General features: G+C 45.5%; 1 protein-coding gene across 1 annotated transcript in view; it reads left to right on the top strand.

Annotated features, from left to right (window-relative positions):
• The window catches only part of LOC147708877 (uncharacterized), a 255,951-nt gene that overhangs the window by 165,033 nt on the left and 77,199 nt on the right, over positions 1 to 13,719 (top strand). The window contains exons 15-16 of the mRNA XM_086925794.1: positions 1,111 to 1,188; positions 4,944 to 4,996. Coding sequence (XP_086781920.1) covers positions 1,111 to 1,188; positions 4,944 to 4,996 — 131 coding nt within the window. The remainder of the gene's footprint in view (positions 1 to 1,110; positions 1,189 to 4,943; positions 4,997 to 13,719) is intronic.

Raw genomic sequence — 13,719 nt, forward strand, 5'->3', positions numbered from 1 at the left:
ACGCCTACCGACGCGCAAGTGTACTGCTACGCAAAAGTTTTCAGATCCAGTCTGACGCCTGGGGATATTCTAAGGTAAGGAATCTAATACTGACTACTGTTTCTTACAGATATATTGTTACCGAAGGTAAGTACCTTGTGCATCTGCATGAAAGAGTCCTGAAAATGAAGTATGTTGCGCCACTTGATCATTTTCTAAGAAGGTAAAGGTAGAAACTGAGATAAAGCTCTAAAAGTCTATGGGGCATATTATCAAGCCCACATTCGCCGCTTTAGCGGACGATTTCAGCAGAAAAGATGCAATTTAAATATTGCACTATTATCAAGGACACGCTAACGCGTGTTTCATTGATTTAGTAGCAGTTTTTCATGCAAAGTGAGTGTTTCTCACAATGTCTGCATGATTAACGTGGCAAACAAAACTTCGTACTAATAACAATGCGGCCCCAGCGATAAAACAAACCGTGCTAAACGTGGTTATCACATTAAGTTAACGTCTGCTTTTTCTTTTCCTTAGCTATGCTGACAATGGGAGGTGGATCGCCATGTTACGACCACACTCCCCTATCAGCAAGCCTCTCCATAATCATCGCTGGATTTCAGGCGATATTTCTGTTTCTCGAAAGCTATCGCTGGAATTACATCGCCTGTTCGCAAAGCGTGGATAATACGCCGCTAACACAGCGATGTAATACAGCAATAGACGCCTATAAACAGAAATGCACTAAGTGTGATTACTGATGTTTATCTCTCTTCTTTGATAATATGCCCCTTTATTAGTAATGGGTGCGCACAGACTACTATTTCAATTAGGTAATGTGCTCTTGTGGGTTCATTTTTTTTTAGACTCTGGGGCTGTTTGGTGTTTTGCTGTTTCGCTAAAAATCCTTTGCTGCAGTAAACGTTTAGGTTTAGATTTTAATTATTAGGATCATTCCAACTTTGCAAAATATAGTAAACTGGATCATGTCTCTAGTGTTAGCTAAGTAGTAAACAATTATTTGCCTCAAATCATAATGAAACATACGGTTAGAGGTTCCGCTAATGAGTACACCTAATACTACAAGATATTTGAATACACTTTTACTGTACATTTCTATTCTTTTTTCAGAGACTTTAACATTGCCGGTGCTTTGGGTGGGAATAAACACACAGAAGGAGGAGGTGCACACATGTCGATGGGTGCAGGGTATCTATATCATTATTTAATGCTAAACAGCCTATTCACAGGGAAATACATTTACCAAATCCAGAACAAACATTTCACAAAATCCTCCTCAGGCGCTATTGTTCATCTGTTATGATTGTTTCATATCCACCGCCATCAGAAGTAACTCAAGGAATAACTTCAACTTTCACAAAGACAGAACAAAGTTTCACTCAATATCAAAAATTGTGTGGTGTGAGGTTTGACTGCTTTAGATGGTGGCACCAACCTGATAAGGCTCCAGCTTAGAAGGAAAAACCTACATTATCCTGACTCTATTGACACACAGCCTGCTCGGTTCTCGAGTACGAGTGTGCAGAGAGTTCAATGAACCCACTCAGAGGCTACTCCTGCCCCTCTTGACACACAGACTTGGGGGCATATTTATGACCTAGTTTGCGTTGCGTTTGCACCACTTAATGTGGTGCACGTGCAGTGCAAACTTTAAGTGAGATTTATGAAACCATGTGAGGGCACTTTGTGTGGCCCTGAGTGGCTTTGCAAATCTGGATTGAAGCAGAGAGCAGCAGTTATCAAATCTGCATAAAAGAGTCTTGAAAATGAAGTATGTTGCTTTGCTTCATATTGTTCTCATAGATTAAAGGTAAAAACTTACCTAGAGCTCTAAAAGTCTGTTTTGGTAGTGAGTGGGCACAGACGCATTTTTCGATTAGGTAGTTTGCTGATGTGGTTATATTTTAAGACTCTGGGGCTGTTTGGTGTTTTTCTGTTCACCTTAATATGCTTTGCTGCAGCCCAATTCAGAAAAGGGGGTGGTGATGGACAGAGTATCTGAATTAAGCAGAACACTCCTACCCAGTCAAGAGATCAGGGCTTGATCCATCACCGTTTTTTAGCTCACTGCACCATCCCAGCTCAGGACCTGGCTACATGCAAATTAGTCTGTCCCTGGCCCAGTGCATCATGGGAGCAGGGCAGACCAAACTACCAAGCCAATTCTTTTACTGGAAAGGAAACAAGCTTCCGGGGACCGGTTTCTGGCATTACAGCCGTCTTCGGCCCGGCTTGCTTGAATCCTGATGGTGCAGTGAGCAAGGGACTCATGTCTGAGCATACCCTTCCACGCTTATGGTGGACAAAACGATTCAGAAAAGGGGGTGGTGATGGACAGAGTATCTGAATTAAGCAGAACACTCCTACCCAGTCAAGAGAAGTCTGTTTTGGTAGTGAGTGGGCACAGACGCATTTTTCGATTAGGTAGTTTGCTGATGTGGTTATATTTTAAAACTCTGGGGCTGTTTGGTGTTTTTCTGTTCACCTAAATATGCTTTGCTGCAGCCCAAGTCATCCTTGTGGCTCCGGACTGGGCACCAAGGTACTGGTATCCCGAGCTACTCAGCATGTCAGTCGATTCCCCGATTCATCTGCCTCTCAGGGGGACCTTCTGTCGCAGCAGCAGAGGACGGTCCTCCACCTGAACCTGTCCAGTCTCCACCTCCATGCTTGGAGATTGACAGGCGACAGTTGAGGCCATTTGACTTGCCTCCTGAAGTTTGTAATGTGATTCTGGCAGCCAGGCGTCCCTCCACAAAGTCTGTATACGCCTGCAGGTGGGACAGATTTGTGGCATGGTGCACATCAAAGACTGTGTATCCACTCTCTGCCCCCTTTCTGAGGTTCTCCTCTTCCTTCTTTCTCTTGCCCAGCAGGGCTCTGCTCTGGGCACTATCAAGGGCTACCTTTCTGCCCCTTCCGCCTTCTTAAGGCTACCTGATCAGCCTTATTTGTTCAAGTCCCCGATTGTAAATAGGCTCTTGAAGGGCATCATTCATATGTTTCGCCCTGTTCCTTTCGTGATGCCCCAGTGGGACTTGAACCTGGTTCTGACTTCCCTGATGTGCACTCCTTTTGACCCGCACCATAACTGTCCTCTCCGTCTTCTTACCCTTAAGACTGCTTTCCTGGTTGCCATCACCTCTGCCAGGAGAGTGAGTGAGCTCCAGGCTCTTTCCTCCAAACCTCCTTTCCTTTCTGTCCATCCGGACAAGGGTGTGTTGCAGACAAGACCCTCTTTCCTGCCCAAGGTAGTCACAGCCTTCCACATCGGGCAGTCCATCACCTTGCCCACCTTCTTTCCGCCTCCACATCCCTCTAAAGAGGAAGAGCGGCTCCACCGTCTGCACCCAAAACTTGCGCTCTCCTTCTATCTAGACCGCGCACGCAAGTTCCAGGTGGACGACCAGCTCTTTGTTGGTTACATGGGTGCTAAGAAGGGATGGGCGGTGCACAAACGGACCATCTCTCGGTGGGTCGTCTTGTGCATCAAGGCATGCTACTCTTTGGCTAAAAAGGAGCCTTGTTGGGCTGAGGGCCCATTCCACTCGGGCCACAGTGGCTACTACTGCCCTGGGCCGGGGAATCCCCTTGCAGGACATCTGTCAGGCAGCTACGTGGGCCTTGCTGCACACGTTCGCAAGGCACTACTGCCTGGACAGCCAAGTCCGGAGTGATGGCTTCTTTGGCCGTTCCGTCATCTACGACTTTCTGGTGTCATCATTGGTTCGCAGACCCGCCACCGGGGTTGGTATTGCTGGGGTATCTATTCTAAGGTAAGAAATCTAATAATAACCTGTTTCTTTCAGATGCACAAGTTACTTACCTTCGGTAACGATATATCTGTAAGAAATAGTAGTTAGTATTAGATTCCTTACCGCCCCACCCATCCTCCCCGTTCTGCGAACCGATATCTAGGGTTAAGGTCATCCCTTTTCAGGGCCCTAGTTTTGTGGCACCAGTGTTTGTTTTTATCATGGCGCGGAAAAGATGTGTATAAGAACTGACGTCAGTGCGCGAGGGCGGCGTCTAAGTACTCCGGCGACGTCATCCCGGCACCAACGCCGACAGACGCGGAGCCGCATTTTCGCCGCTTTAGCGGACGATTTCGGCAGAAAAGATGCGATTTAAATATTGCACTATTATCAAGGACAAGCTAACGTGTTTTTCATTGATTTAGTATCCGTTTTTCATGCAAAGTGAGCGTTTCGCACAATGTCTGCATGATTAACGTGGCAAACAAAACTTCGCACTATTAACAATGCGGCCCCAGCGATAAAACAAACCGTGCTAAACGTGGTTATCACATTAAGTTAACGTCTGCTTTTTCTTTTACTTAGCTATGCTGACAATGGGAGGTGGATCGCCATGTTACGACCACACTCCCCTATCAGCAAGCCTCTCCATAATCATCGCTGGATTTCAGGCGATATTTCTGTTTCTCGAAGGCTATCGCTGGAATTACATCGCCTGTTCGCAAAGCGTGGATAATACGCCGCTAACACAGCGATGTAAATCAACAATAGATGCCTATAAACAGAAACGCGCTACGTGCACTTAGCGATGTTTATCGCTCTTCTTTGATAATATGCCCCTTTATTAATAGTGGGTGCGCACAGACTACTTTTTCAATCAGGTAATGTGCTCTTGTGTGTTAATTTTTTTAATACTCTGGGGCTGTTTGGTGTTTTGCTGTTTCGCTAAATATGCTTTGCTGCAGTAAAAGTTTAGGTTTAGTTTTTAATTATTAGGATCATTCCAACTTTGCAACTTTGCAAAATATAGTAAACTGGATCATGTCTCTAGTGTTAGCTAAGTAGTAATCAATTATTTGCCTCAAATCATAATGGAACATACGGTTAGAGGTTCTGCTAATGAGTACACGTAATACTACAAGATATTTGAATACACTTTATTACAGTACATTTCTATTCTTTTTTCAGAGACTTTAACATTGCCGGTGCTTTGGGTGGGAAAAAACACACAGAAGGAGGAGGTGCACTCATGTCGATGGGTGCAGGGTATGTACATCATGATTTAATGCTAAACAACCTATTCACAGGGAAATACATTTACCAAATCTAGAACAAACATTTCACAATATCAGGCGCTATTGTTCATCTGTTATGATTGTTTCATTTCTACCGACATCAAAAGTAACTCAAGGAATAACTGCAACTTTCACAAAGACAGAACTAAGTTTCACTCAATATCAAAAATTGTGTGGTGTGAGGTTTGACTGCCTTCGATGGCAGCTCCAACCTGGTGAGGCTCCAGCTGAGCCCTGAAAAACCTACATTATCCTGACTCTATTGACACAGCCTGCTCTGTTCTCGAGTACGAGTGTGCAGAGGGTTCAATGAACCTCCCCAGCGGCTACTCATGCCTCTCTTGACACACAGACTTGGGGGCATATTTATGACCTAGTTTGCGTCTCGTTTGCACCACTTAATGTGGTGCATGTGGAGTGCAAACCTTAAGTGAGATTTATGAATCCATGCGAGGCCACTTAGTGTGGCCCTGAGTGGCTTTGTAAATCTGGATTGAAGCAGAGAGCAGCAGTTATCAAATCTGCCTAAAAGAGTCTTGAAAATGAAGTATGTTGCTTTGCTTCATATTTTTCTCATAGATTGAAGGTAGAAACTTACATAGAGCTCTAAAAGTCTGTTTTGGTAGTGAGTGGGCACAGACACATTTTTCGATTAGGTAGTTTGCTGATGTGGTTATATTTTAAGACTCTGGGGCTCTTTGGAGTTTTTCTATTCACCTAAATATGCTTTGCTGCAGTAAATGTTTAGTTTTAGATTTTAGTTATTGGGTTCATTACAACTTTTCAAAATACAGTAAACTGGATCATGTCTCTAGTGTTTGCTAAACAGTAAACAATTATTTGCCTCAAATCATATTGGAACATACATTTAGAGGTTCCGCTAATGGGTACAAGTAAAACTGCAGGATATTGGAGTACACTTTATTACTATGCATTTTTATTCATTTTTCAGAGACTTTCAAATTGGGGGTGCTGTGGCTGAGAAAAAAGACATGGAAGGAGGAGGTGTACAGTTAATGATGGGTGCAGGGTATGTATATCATGATTTAATGCTAAACAGCCTATTCACAGGGAAATACGTTTACCAAATCTAGAACAGACATTTCACAATCTCCTCCTCTGGCGCTATTGTTACTCTGTTACGATTGTTCAATTTCCTCTGATATCAGAAGTAACTCAAGCAATAACTTCTACTTTCACAAAGACAGAACAAAGCTTCGCTCAATAACAAAAATTGTGTGGGGTGTGATTTGACTGCCTAAGTTGGCGGCCCCAACTTGGTGAGACTCCAGCTGAGCTCTGAAACACCTACATTATCCTGACCCTTTTGACACACAGTTTGCTCGGTTCTCGAGTACGAGTGTGCAGAGGGTTCAATGAAACTCTCCTGATACTCAGACTAGTGGGCATTTTTATGACCTGGTTTGCACCACGTTTGCATCATGCAACATGGTAGCCTGGCTGATGAGGGCTGTTAGCCCGAAAACGGCCCCAAGATGCTTGTTTCTGGTCCAGGGAAGACATGGCTTCGCAGTTCGGGTTGGACTGATCCCATGAGGCACAGGGTGAAGACTGATTTGCATATAGCTGTGTCTGAATGATGTTGGATTTAACCCAGATCTGTGACTGGGGCTGAGTGTCTGAAACCTTTTACTGAGAGCAGCAGTTATCAAATCTGCACAAAAGAGTTCTGAAAATGAAGTATGTTGCGTCACTTTGGGCCCGATTCACAGAACTAACTTAAGACAAAATCCTACACTTACTACCATTTTGGTATTCACAGAAGGCACTTACTCCTTTCGGTATTCACAGAAGTTAGGAGTCCTAACTATAGGACTCTTAAATGCCTTCTGTGAATACCGAAAGTCTTAAAGTTAGGATTTTTCTCAATTTAGTAGTAGTAAAGTTAGGACTCCTAACTTTAGGACTCCTAAATGCCTGCTGTGAATACCGAAAGTCTTAAATTTAGGATTTTTCTCAATTTAGTAGTAGTAAAGTTAGGACTCCTAACTTTCGGACTCCTAAATGCCTTCTGTGGATACCGAAAGTCTTAAAATTAGGATTTTTCTCAACTTTACTACTACTAAAGTGAGAAAAATCCTAATTTTAAGACTTTCGGTATTCACAGAAGGCATTAGGAGTCCTAAAGTTAGGAGTCCTAACTTTACTACTCCTAAACTGAGAAAAAGCCTAACTTTAGGACTTTCGGTATTCACAGAAGGCATTTAGGAGTCCTAAAGTTAGGACTCCTAACTTCTGTGAATACCGAAATGAGTAAGTGTCTTCTGTGAATACCAAAATGAGTAAGTGCCTTCTGTGAATACAAAAATGGTAGTAAGTTTAGGATTTTGTCTTAAGTTAGTTCTGTGAATCGGGCCCATGATATTTTTCTTAGAGAGTGGAGGTAGAAGACATTGATACACCTGGATAAATGCGGGTTCGTGCCAGCCAGAAATACGTCCCATAATATCCGCCAGCTGTGTCACGTCCAGGACTGGACAAAGGATTGATGTCCCCACGTGGCTTGCCTAGTCCTGGGCTTGGAGAAAGCCTTTGACATTGACCTGGCCATATTTATTTAAGGTGCTGAGACAAATAGGAGTGGGCTCTACGCTGTCAGCATTTACAAGACCTCTATATACGAAATTATCGACCCATATGCGACTCGGCCGACATATCTCCACACTGTTCCCGATAGCACGGGGCACACGTCAGGGGTGCTCACTCTCCCCACTTCTGTTCGCTCTAGCAATTGAACCACTAGTGATTCGCCTCCGTCACCTGTCAGCCCTAGGGTGGTCTTACCCCGCATTTTTTTCCTTTGCGCCTCATTTTTGCCACCATCTTTTTGTTGGACCTAGGCCTCTGGGCTCCTTACCACTGCCAAACAGTGCTGAGGTGCAGGTGGTCTCTCCTAATAGCATGGCTGCAACAGGCCCCTGCTACTGCGGAGTGGCCATTGAACATTCATGCACTAGTAGTTAGGAGCAGGCTGGGACATACTGATACTGTATCTTTGCCGTCCTGCCTTTTTGTCACATAGACCAACATGTAGAAGCTCCTGGAACCTTCCAGCCCAGGGAGGAGTTATGCTTTGCTGCCTTTACAGGAAGGTCACCTGACCTAGGGGTATAAGAGGAAAGGAGGGAAAAATGACTAGTCAGTTGGGGCACCACTGGACCTGGGGGAACCTCTGCCGGAGTATAGGCGGTTGAGCCTAGTGGGGAACCTACACTACTGAGACTGACTGAGCTTAGGCCCTGCTGTACCCAAGATAGCTGAGGGACTCTGCCAGCCTGCTGACCTTGCCCAGTGAGGGGGAAACCCAGGAGACCAACTCCAGTGTGCTGCAGGGAACCAACCTGCCTCTTATGCCTGCCAACTCAACCCCCACCTTCTCCCCAAGAAACTGCAACTGAAGACCTGCTGTTAACCAGCGCTGAGACTGGGAAGCGCTGTGGACTTAACACCTGAACCCCCCCCCCAACCTGCGCTGTGATTCTTGAAGTGCTGGGGGTCCACAAGGTAATGAGCGCTATGCCCCAAGTCTCCTGCTATTGTCCATGAGTGCTGTGTTCCAAGAACCCTGCAACTGTCCCCCCAAGCGCTGTGTTAGAGAAGCGCTGTGTGCCTCTCCACTTGACAGAGTTCCCCCGGCCGGGACCGAAGCAGCGGTAAAGGCCCGGGGAAGAGCGCAGAAGCAGCCCGGGCCTACCAGTGAGCGCCGCCCCAGGTAACACCCAGAGGTGGGAGGCGGTGCTAGTACTGATAGCGTGCCTTCCGAGGAGCCAGGCTAGGGCGGGATGGCAGTCCCGTGACCGCTACTCACCAAAAGAAACTCAGAACCGGTAGCGAAGGCCTCTATTAGCTCCCTGCCAGCAAGAACTAACGTGGTGTGCTCCAGCATGACACCTGCGAGGGGTTCAGTTCTCAAAACATTGCTGAGGCCTCTCCCATCGGCAACTGAGACAGGCTAAAGGGATTTTGGGGCCTGGAACCGTTGGTACAAGACTCCCAGGCCCTTATCAGCACTGTCTGGAGGCGGTTGTTGCTTACTACATACCGCCTCCAGGGAATCCCTTTGTGAGCATATCCACATCAGACCTGCCACGAATGTGCTACTGCCTTCGACCTGTTACTTGCATAGAGTTAATACCTGCCATGGGGGTGGGGGGGTTATCTGTATTCCCCAGATGTTAGGGAATTTTCCCCTGCATTGAATCTGCGCATAGGAAGTGTTGCCCATAACGAAGATGCGCAAAAGTGATGTTGCCTAAGGAATGTTGCCCTGATTATCTACCTTCATAGGCAATGTTGTGCCTGATACTTATATGATCCTCAGGTCTAAGAAATGTTACTTGAATGATTCATATGTGTAGGAAATGTTACTGAAATGTTTTGACGTTATATGCATTCCCCTGAAGTGTTACCTTGATGACCATGCTTACAGGAAATGAACAACAGCACGGTTTCGTCTTGGGCAGGGACACAACAACTCACATTAACACAGCTATCACAGCCTTCGACATTGCAGAGACTGAAGCCTCCCCACTCGGCATGATTTTATTAGATGCCGAAAAGGCTTTTGACCGAGTGGGGTGGGACTATCTTTGGTCTGTGTTGTCTTTCATTGGTTTCAGGGGCAAAATGGTCAGCTGGTTTCGGGCCCTATACGATCAACCCACGGCTAAAATGAGTTATTCAGGTCTGTTATCCTCTGCTTTTCCCATTGCACGGGGAACTCGACAAGGTTGCCCGCTGTCACCCCTGCTCTTCTCCATATCTATGGAGCCATTTCTTTCTGCACACCAGGCCCAGCCTAGGATAATCCCATTTTGCTCTGGACCTCACTGTTTGAAAATTACCGCATATGCGGATGACATTGCAATATACTCTTCAAATGTCACAACAGCACTAGAGGTCATTATGGTTGAAGCGGAAAAAATTGGTAATGTCTCTGGCTACAAGTTAAACGCGAATAAAGCCCAGATAGTGGTCAACTATAAATCTCCGGGGGGAATTACTGGGATCTGTAGGGCAGCTAACTATTTAGGAGTGAAAATATCATCTAAGATTAGTGATATAATTCCCATTAATTATGACGTGCTTCTCAAATCAACCAAACTGCTTTTGAAAACAATGGCATAAACTACCATTAAATATTATAAGTAAAATAAATTTATTTAAGATGAAAATTCTTCCGAAATTTCTTTATCTTTTTCAATCTATTCCTTTGGCACTTAATAATGTTTTTTTTAAAAAGCTTGATGGAATTTTTAGCAGTTTCATTTGGGGCTATCGGAAAGCACGAAAAAGCTTATCTTCATTAAAAGGATCTATTGATATGGGAGGTCTTAACTTTCCAGACTTTAAACTCTACTTTTGGGCCACTTTTATTGGACGTCTTCGCTCCTTGCTTAACCCTGATTTAAAAAATTTGTTTTTTCATACCATTATGCTGAACTTAGATGCAAGAATGTTTTTGCTCAGATTGAATGACCCAAATTTTTACAAAAGAGTCAAATTTAAGACAGCACGAGATATTGCCAAGATTTGGTTCAGTATTTTGCTTTTTTGTAAGACCTCTTTCTATCATTCAAAATTTCAGCTTTGGGACAACCCAGGACTTCCGGGGATATTTAATGATAGCTGGGCTAGTGTTTGGGCAACCCATGGTATTGTAACCTTGGGGGACTTGTATGGTACTAATGGTCTTTTAGACTTTGAGACACTAAATCTCTTGTACCATCTTACGGAGTCTATGAGGTTTAAATACATCCAGGTTCACGACTTTCTGATACGTCGGATGAAAATTCGAACGGTTTCAGAATCTGATATCTGGGAATGCCTCTATTCATCTAAAACTAAATCAGTAATAAGCACCGGCTATAGCTGCTTAATTTCTTTTGTAAAACTGGACTGTTCTAAATTAGCTGAGAAATGGAGCTTTAAATTAGGAATGACGATCTATTCAGATCAGATTTCTCATTCTCTCTCAAAAATTAATAATTTGGTTCAATCAGCTAGCCTACGATTGCAACAATTTAAAACTTCTTGTTTGTTATATTATACCCCGGAAGTGATTCTTTTTTTTTTTTAAAACCTTCAATTCGATAAAAGAAGTACATTTGCAGGCCTACAACCACACGGGCCGGCGGTTGCTAGAACGAAACAGAAACTCAAAAGTACACTGCTACACAGCTCTTCAGCCGACAGCCCGAGGGCCCGGCAGCGATTCAGCATAACATTCTGCAGAGTCTTGTGGTGGTAAGCAGGATGGATCAAAGGTTTCACATTTTAAATATATATAAATAAACAATGAAAAATAAACTGAAAAAAAAAACGAGGCAAAAAAGAAGACTATTCAGTGAGTGTCCGTCCCAGGGGGGGAGAGCTGTGTCAGTAAATGATATGTGCAATGTAGATCAATGAGATCCTGAGAGGGAGGGGGGGGGTCCGGGAGCGAGTGATCACAGCATCAACAAGAATATACACTAAACAAGGAATGCTCGGCTACGGGGACAGCGGTATCTCCGGGACATCTACAAAAGGGGGAGTACAGACCTCCCTACGGTATAGGTTCCATTGATTCCATATTCTCCCCCACTTCTTGGGTCTACCACGTGCAACGTATACTGTTTTCTCCTTAAACATGCACCAATCTCTGTTTTCCTTCCAAGCTGAGACCGTAGGCACTCTTTGGGACCCCCATAGTTGTGCGATGTCCCTCTTAGCTACCATGTTACCAAGGGTAGCCCATTGCAGCTCTGCCACATTATAATCGTTTGGCTCCCACACATTCAATAAGCAGCGTCGGGCCTCCGGCAACAACGAAACTCCCGTAACCTCTTCCATGACAGCATGCACACGATTCCAAAACACTACCACATCAGGGCACTCCCATATAATATGGAGGAAGGTAGCAATCAAACCACACCCACGCTTGCACAACCCATCCACAGAATAACCCATACACAGCAGTCGGGGACCTGTTATATAGATACGATGTAGGATTTTTAATTGCACCAGCCGGAGACGGGCCGGAATCGCGACCTCTTTAGGAGAAGATATCGCAGCCTGCCAATCTTCATCTTCCAACTCCAGTCCATCACTGGTCCAAGCACTCCGAAGCTGCAAGAGCAAATCCGATCGATCGTTAATACGTTTTTTATATATTAGGGAAATAGTACTATCCGGGACGTGCCCGTCAAGCACTCTATCCTCGAGAGGAGAAGATTCAGGGATAACGGTCCCGGTAGGGAAAACGGAACCAAGCGCGTGGCGTATCTGCATATAACAGAAATGCTCCGTATCACTGAGCGCATATTCAGATTTAAGCTCATCAAAAGTCTTGACCCTGTTCTTGACCCAGAGATCCCCAACCCTACTAATACCAATAAGGTCCCACTTCTCGAAGCCCTTCGTAGTCTAAAGACTGCCCAATCTTTCCGCAGCGTAAAGCGGGGTCGCTCTAGTCAATTTGTCCGACCACCCCATAGCTGCATTTGCGCTACCCCACACCCGCACCGCGACCCCGGTGGGTACAGTCAGTTTCCTTCCAGATTATTTGGAATATAACGCCCTGTTATAATTCCCTCCCGGCAGCTGCCATTTGTCCATTTCGAACGCAGGATTTGGAACCGGGCCGTACATGGCATGATTAATTGCACTCAATTGGGACGCCCAGTAATAACGTTTAATGTCCGGCAGCGCAATGCCCCCATCGTACCAGGGCAAAGTCAACTTCGCTAGGGCAATACGGGGACACCCGCCCCATATCAACTTCCTCTGAAGGCTCTCTATCTCGCGAAAGTAACTGGCCGGTACAAGGTCAAGCGTATTCTGGAGGGCATATAGAAATCTGGGTAGGGACATCATCTTGAAAAGAGCTGCCCTCCCAACTGGGGAAAGCGGCAGGCCGCACCAAGCCATCACATCGGATTTAAGCAGAAGAAGCGGAGGAAGCAGGTTCCGTTCGTACCGAACCGCGGGTTCTAGTGATATAAAGATCCCCAGATATTTAAACCTGGCCTGTGATATCGGTATCGGGCAGATACGTGGCAAGGGGGGTACTTCCCCGGTGAGTGGATAAATACTAGATTTAGCCCAATTGATGACTAGACCAGAATTCTTCCCGAACGAACTAAGTACATCAAATAATACCCCCAATAACTTCCGAGGGGAAGTGAGATATAACAAAATGTCGTCTGCGTATAGCGATATGCGGTCTCCAAAGTCGGGAGACCACCTAATGCCCTTAAGCGACGGTTCACACCGTAGCCAAGCAGCAAGGGGTTCTAGAGCAAGTGCAAAGAGCAATGGAGATAAAGGGCACCCCTGTTGCGTACCCCTCCCAAGAACAAAGGGTTCCAAGACCCTGCCGTTAACCACTACCTGGGCCAGCGGTTCCTTGTGCGGGAGTTTAACCCACCCGATAAACCCGGGGCCAAAGCCGAATTTCAGGAGGGCCGCCCACAAATATGGCCATTCCACAGTATCGGAGGCCATAGTGGCATCCAAGGAGACCAAGATGGCCAGCTCACGCAACGACTCCGCTTTCCCCAGGACGCCATGGAGACGACGCAGGTTAAGTGCGGTGTTGCGGTGGGGAATAAACCCAGACTGATCCGGGTGTATCAGATCGCCGATCACCTTTATCAGCCGGTTTG

Source organism: Lissotriton vulgaris, chromosome 6 (assembly GCF_964263255.1).
Source record: "Lissotriton vulgaris chromosome 6, aLisVul1.2, whole genome shotgun sequence".
In the NCBI taxonomy this organism is placed as follows: Eukaryota; Metazoa; Chordata; class Amphibia; order Caudata; family Salamandridae; genus Lissotriton; species Lissotriton vulgaris.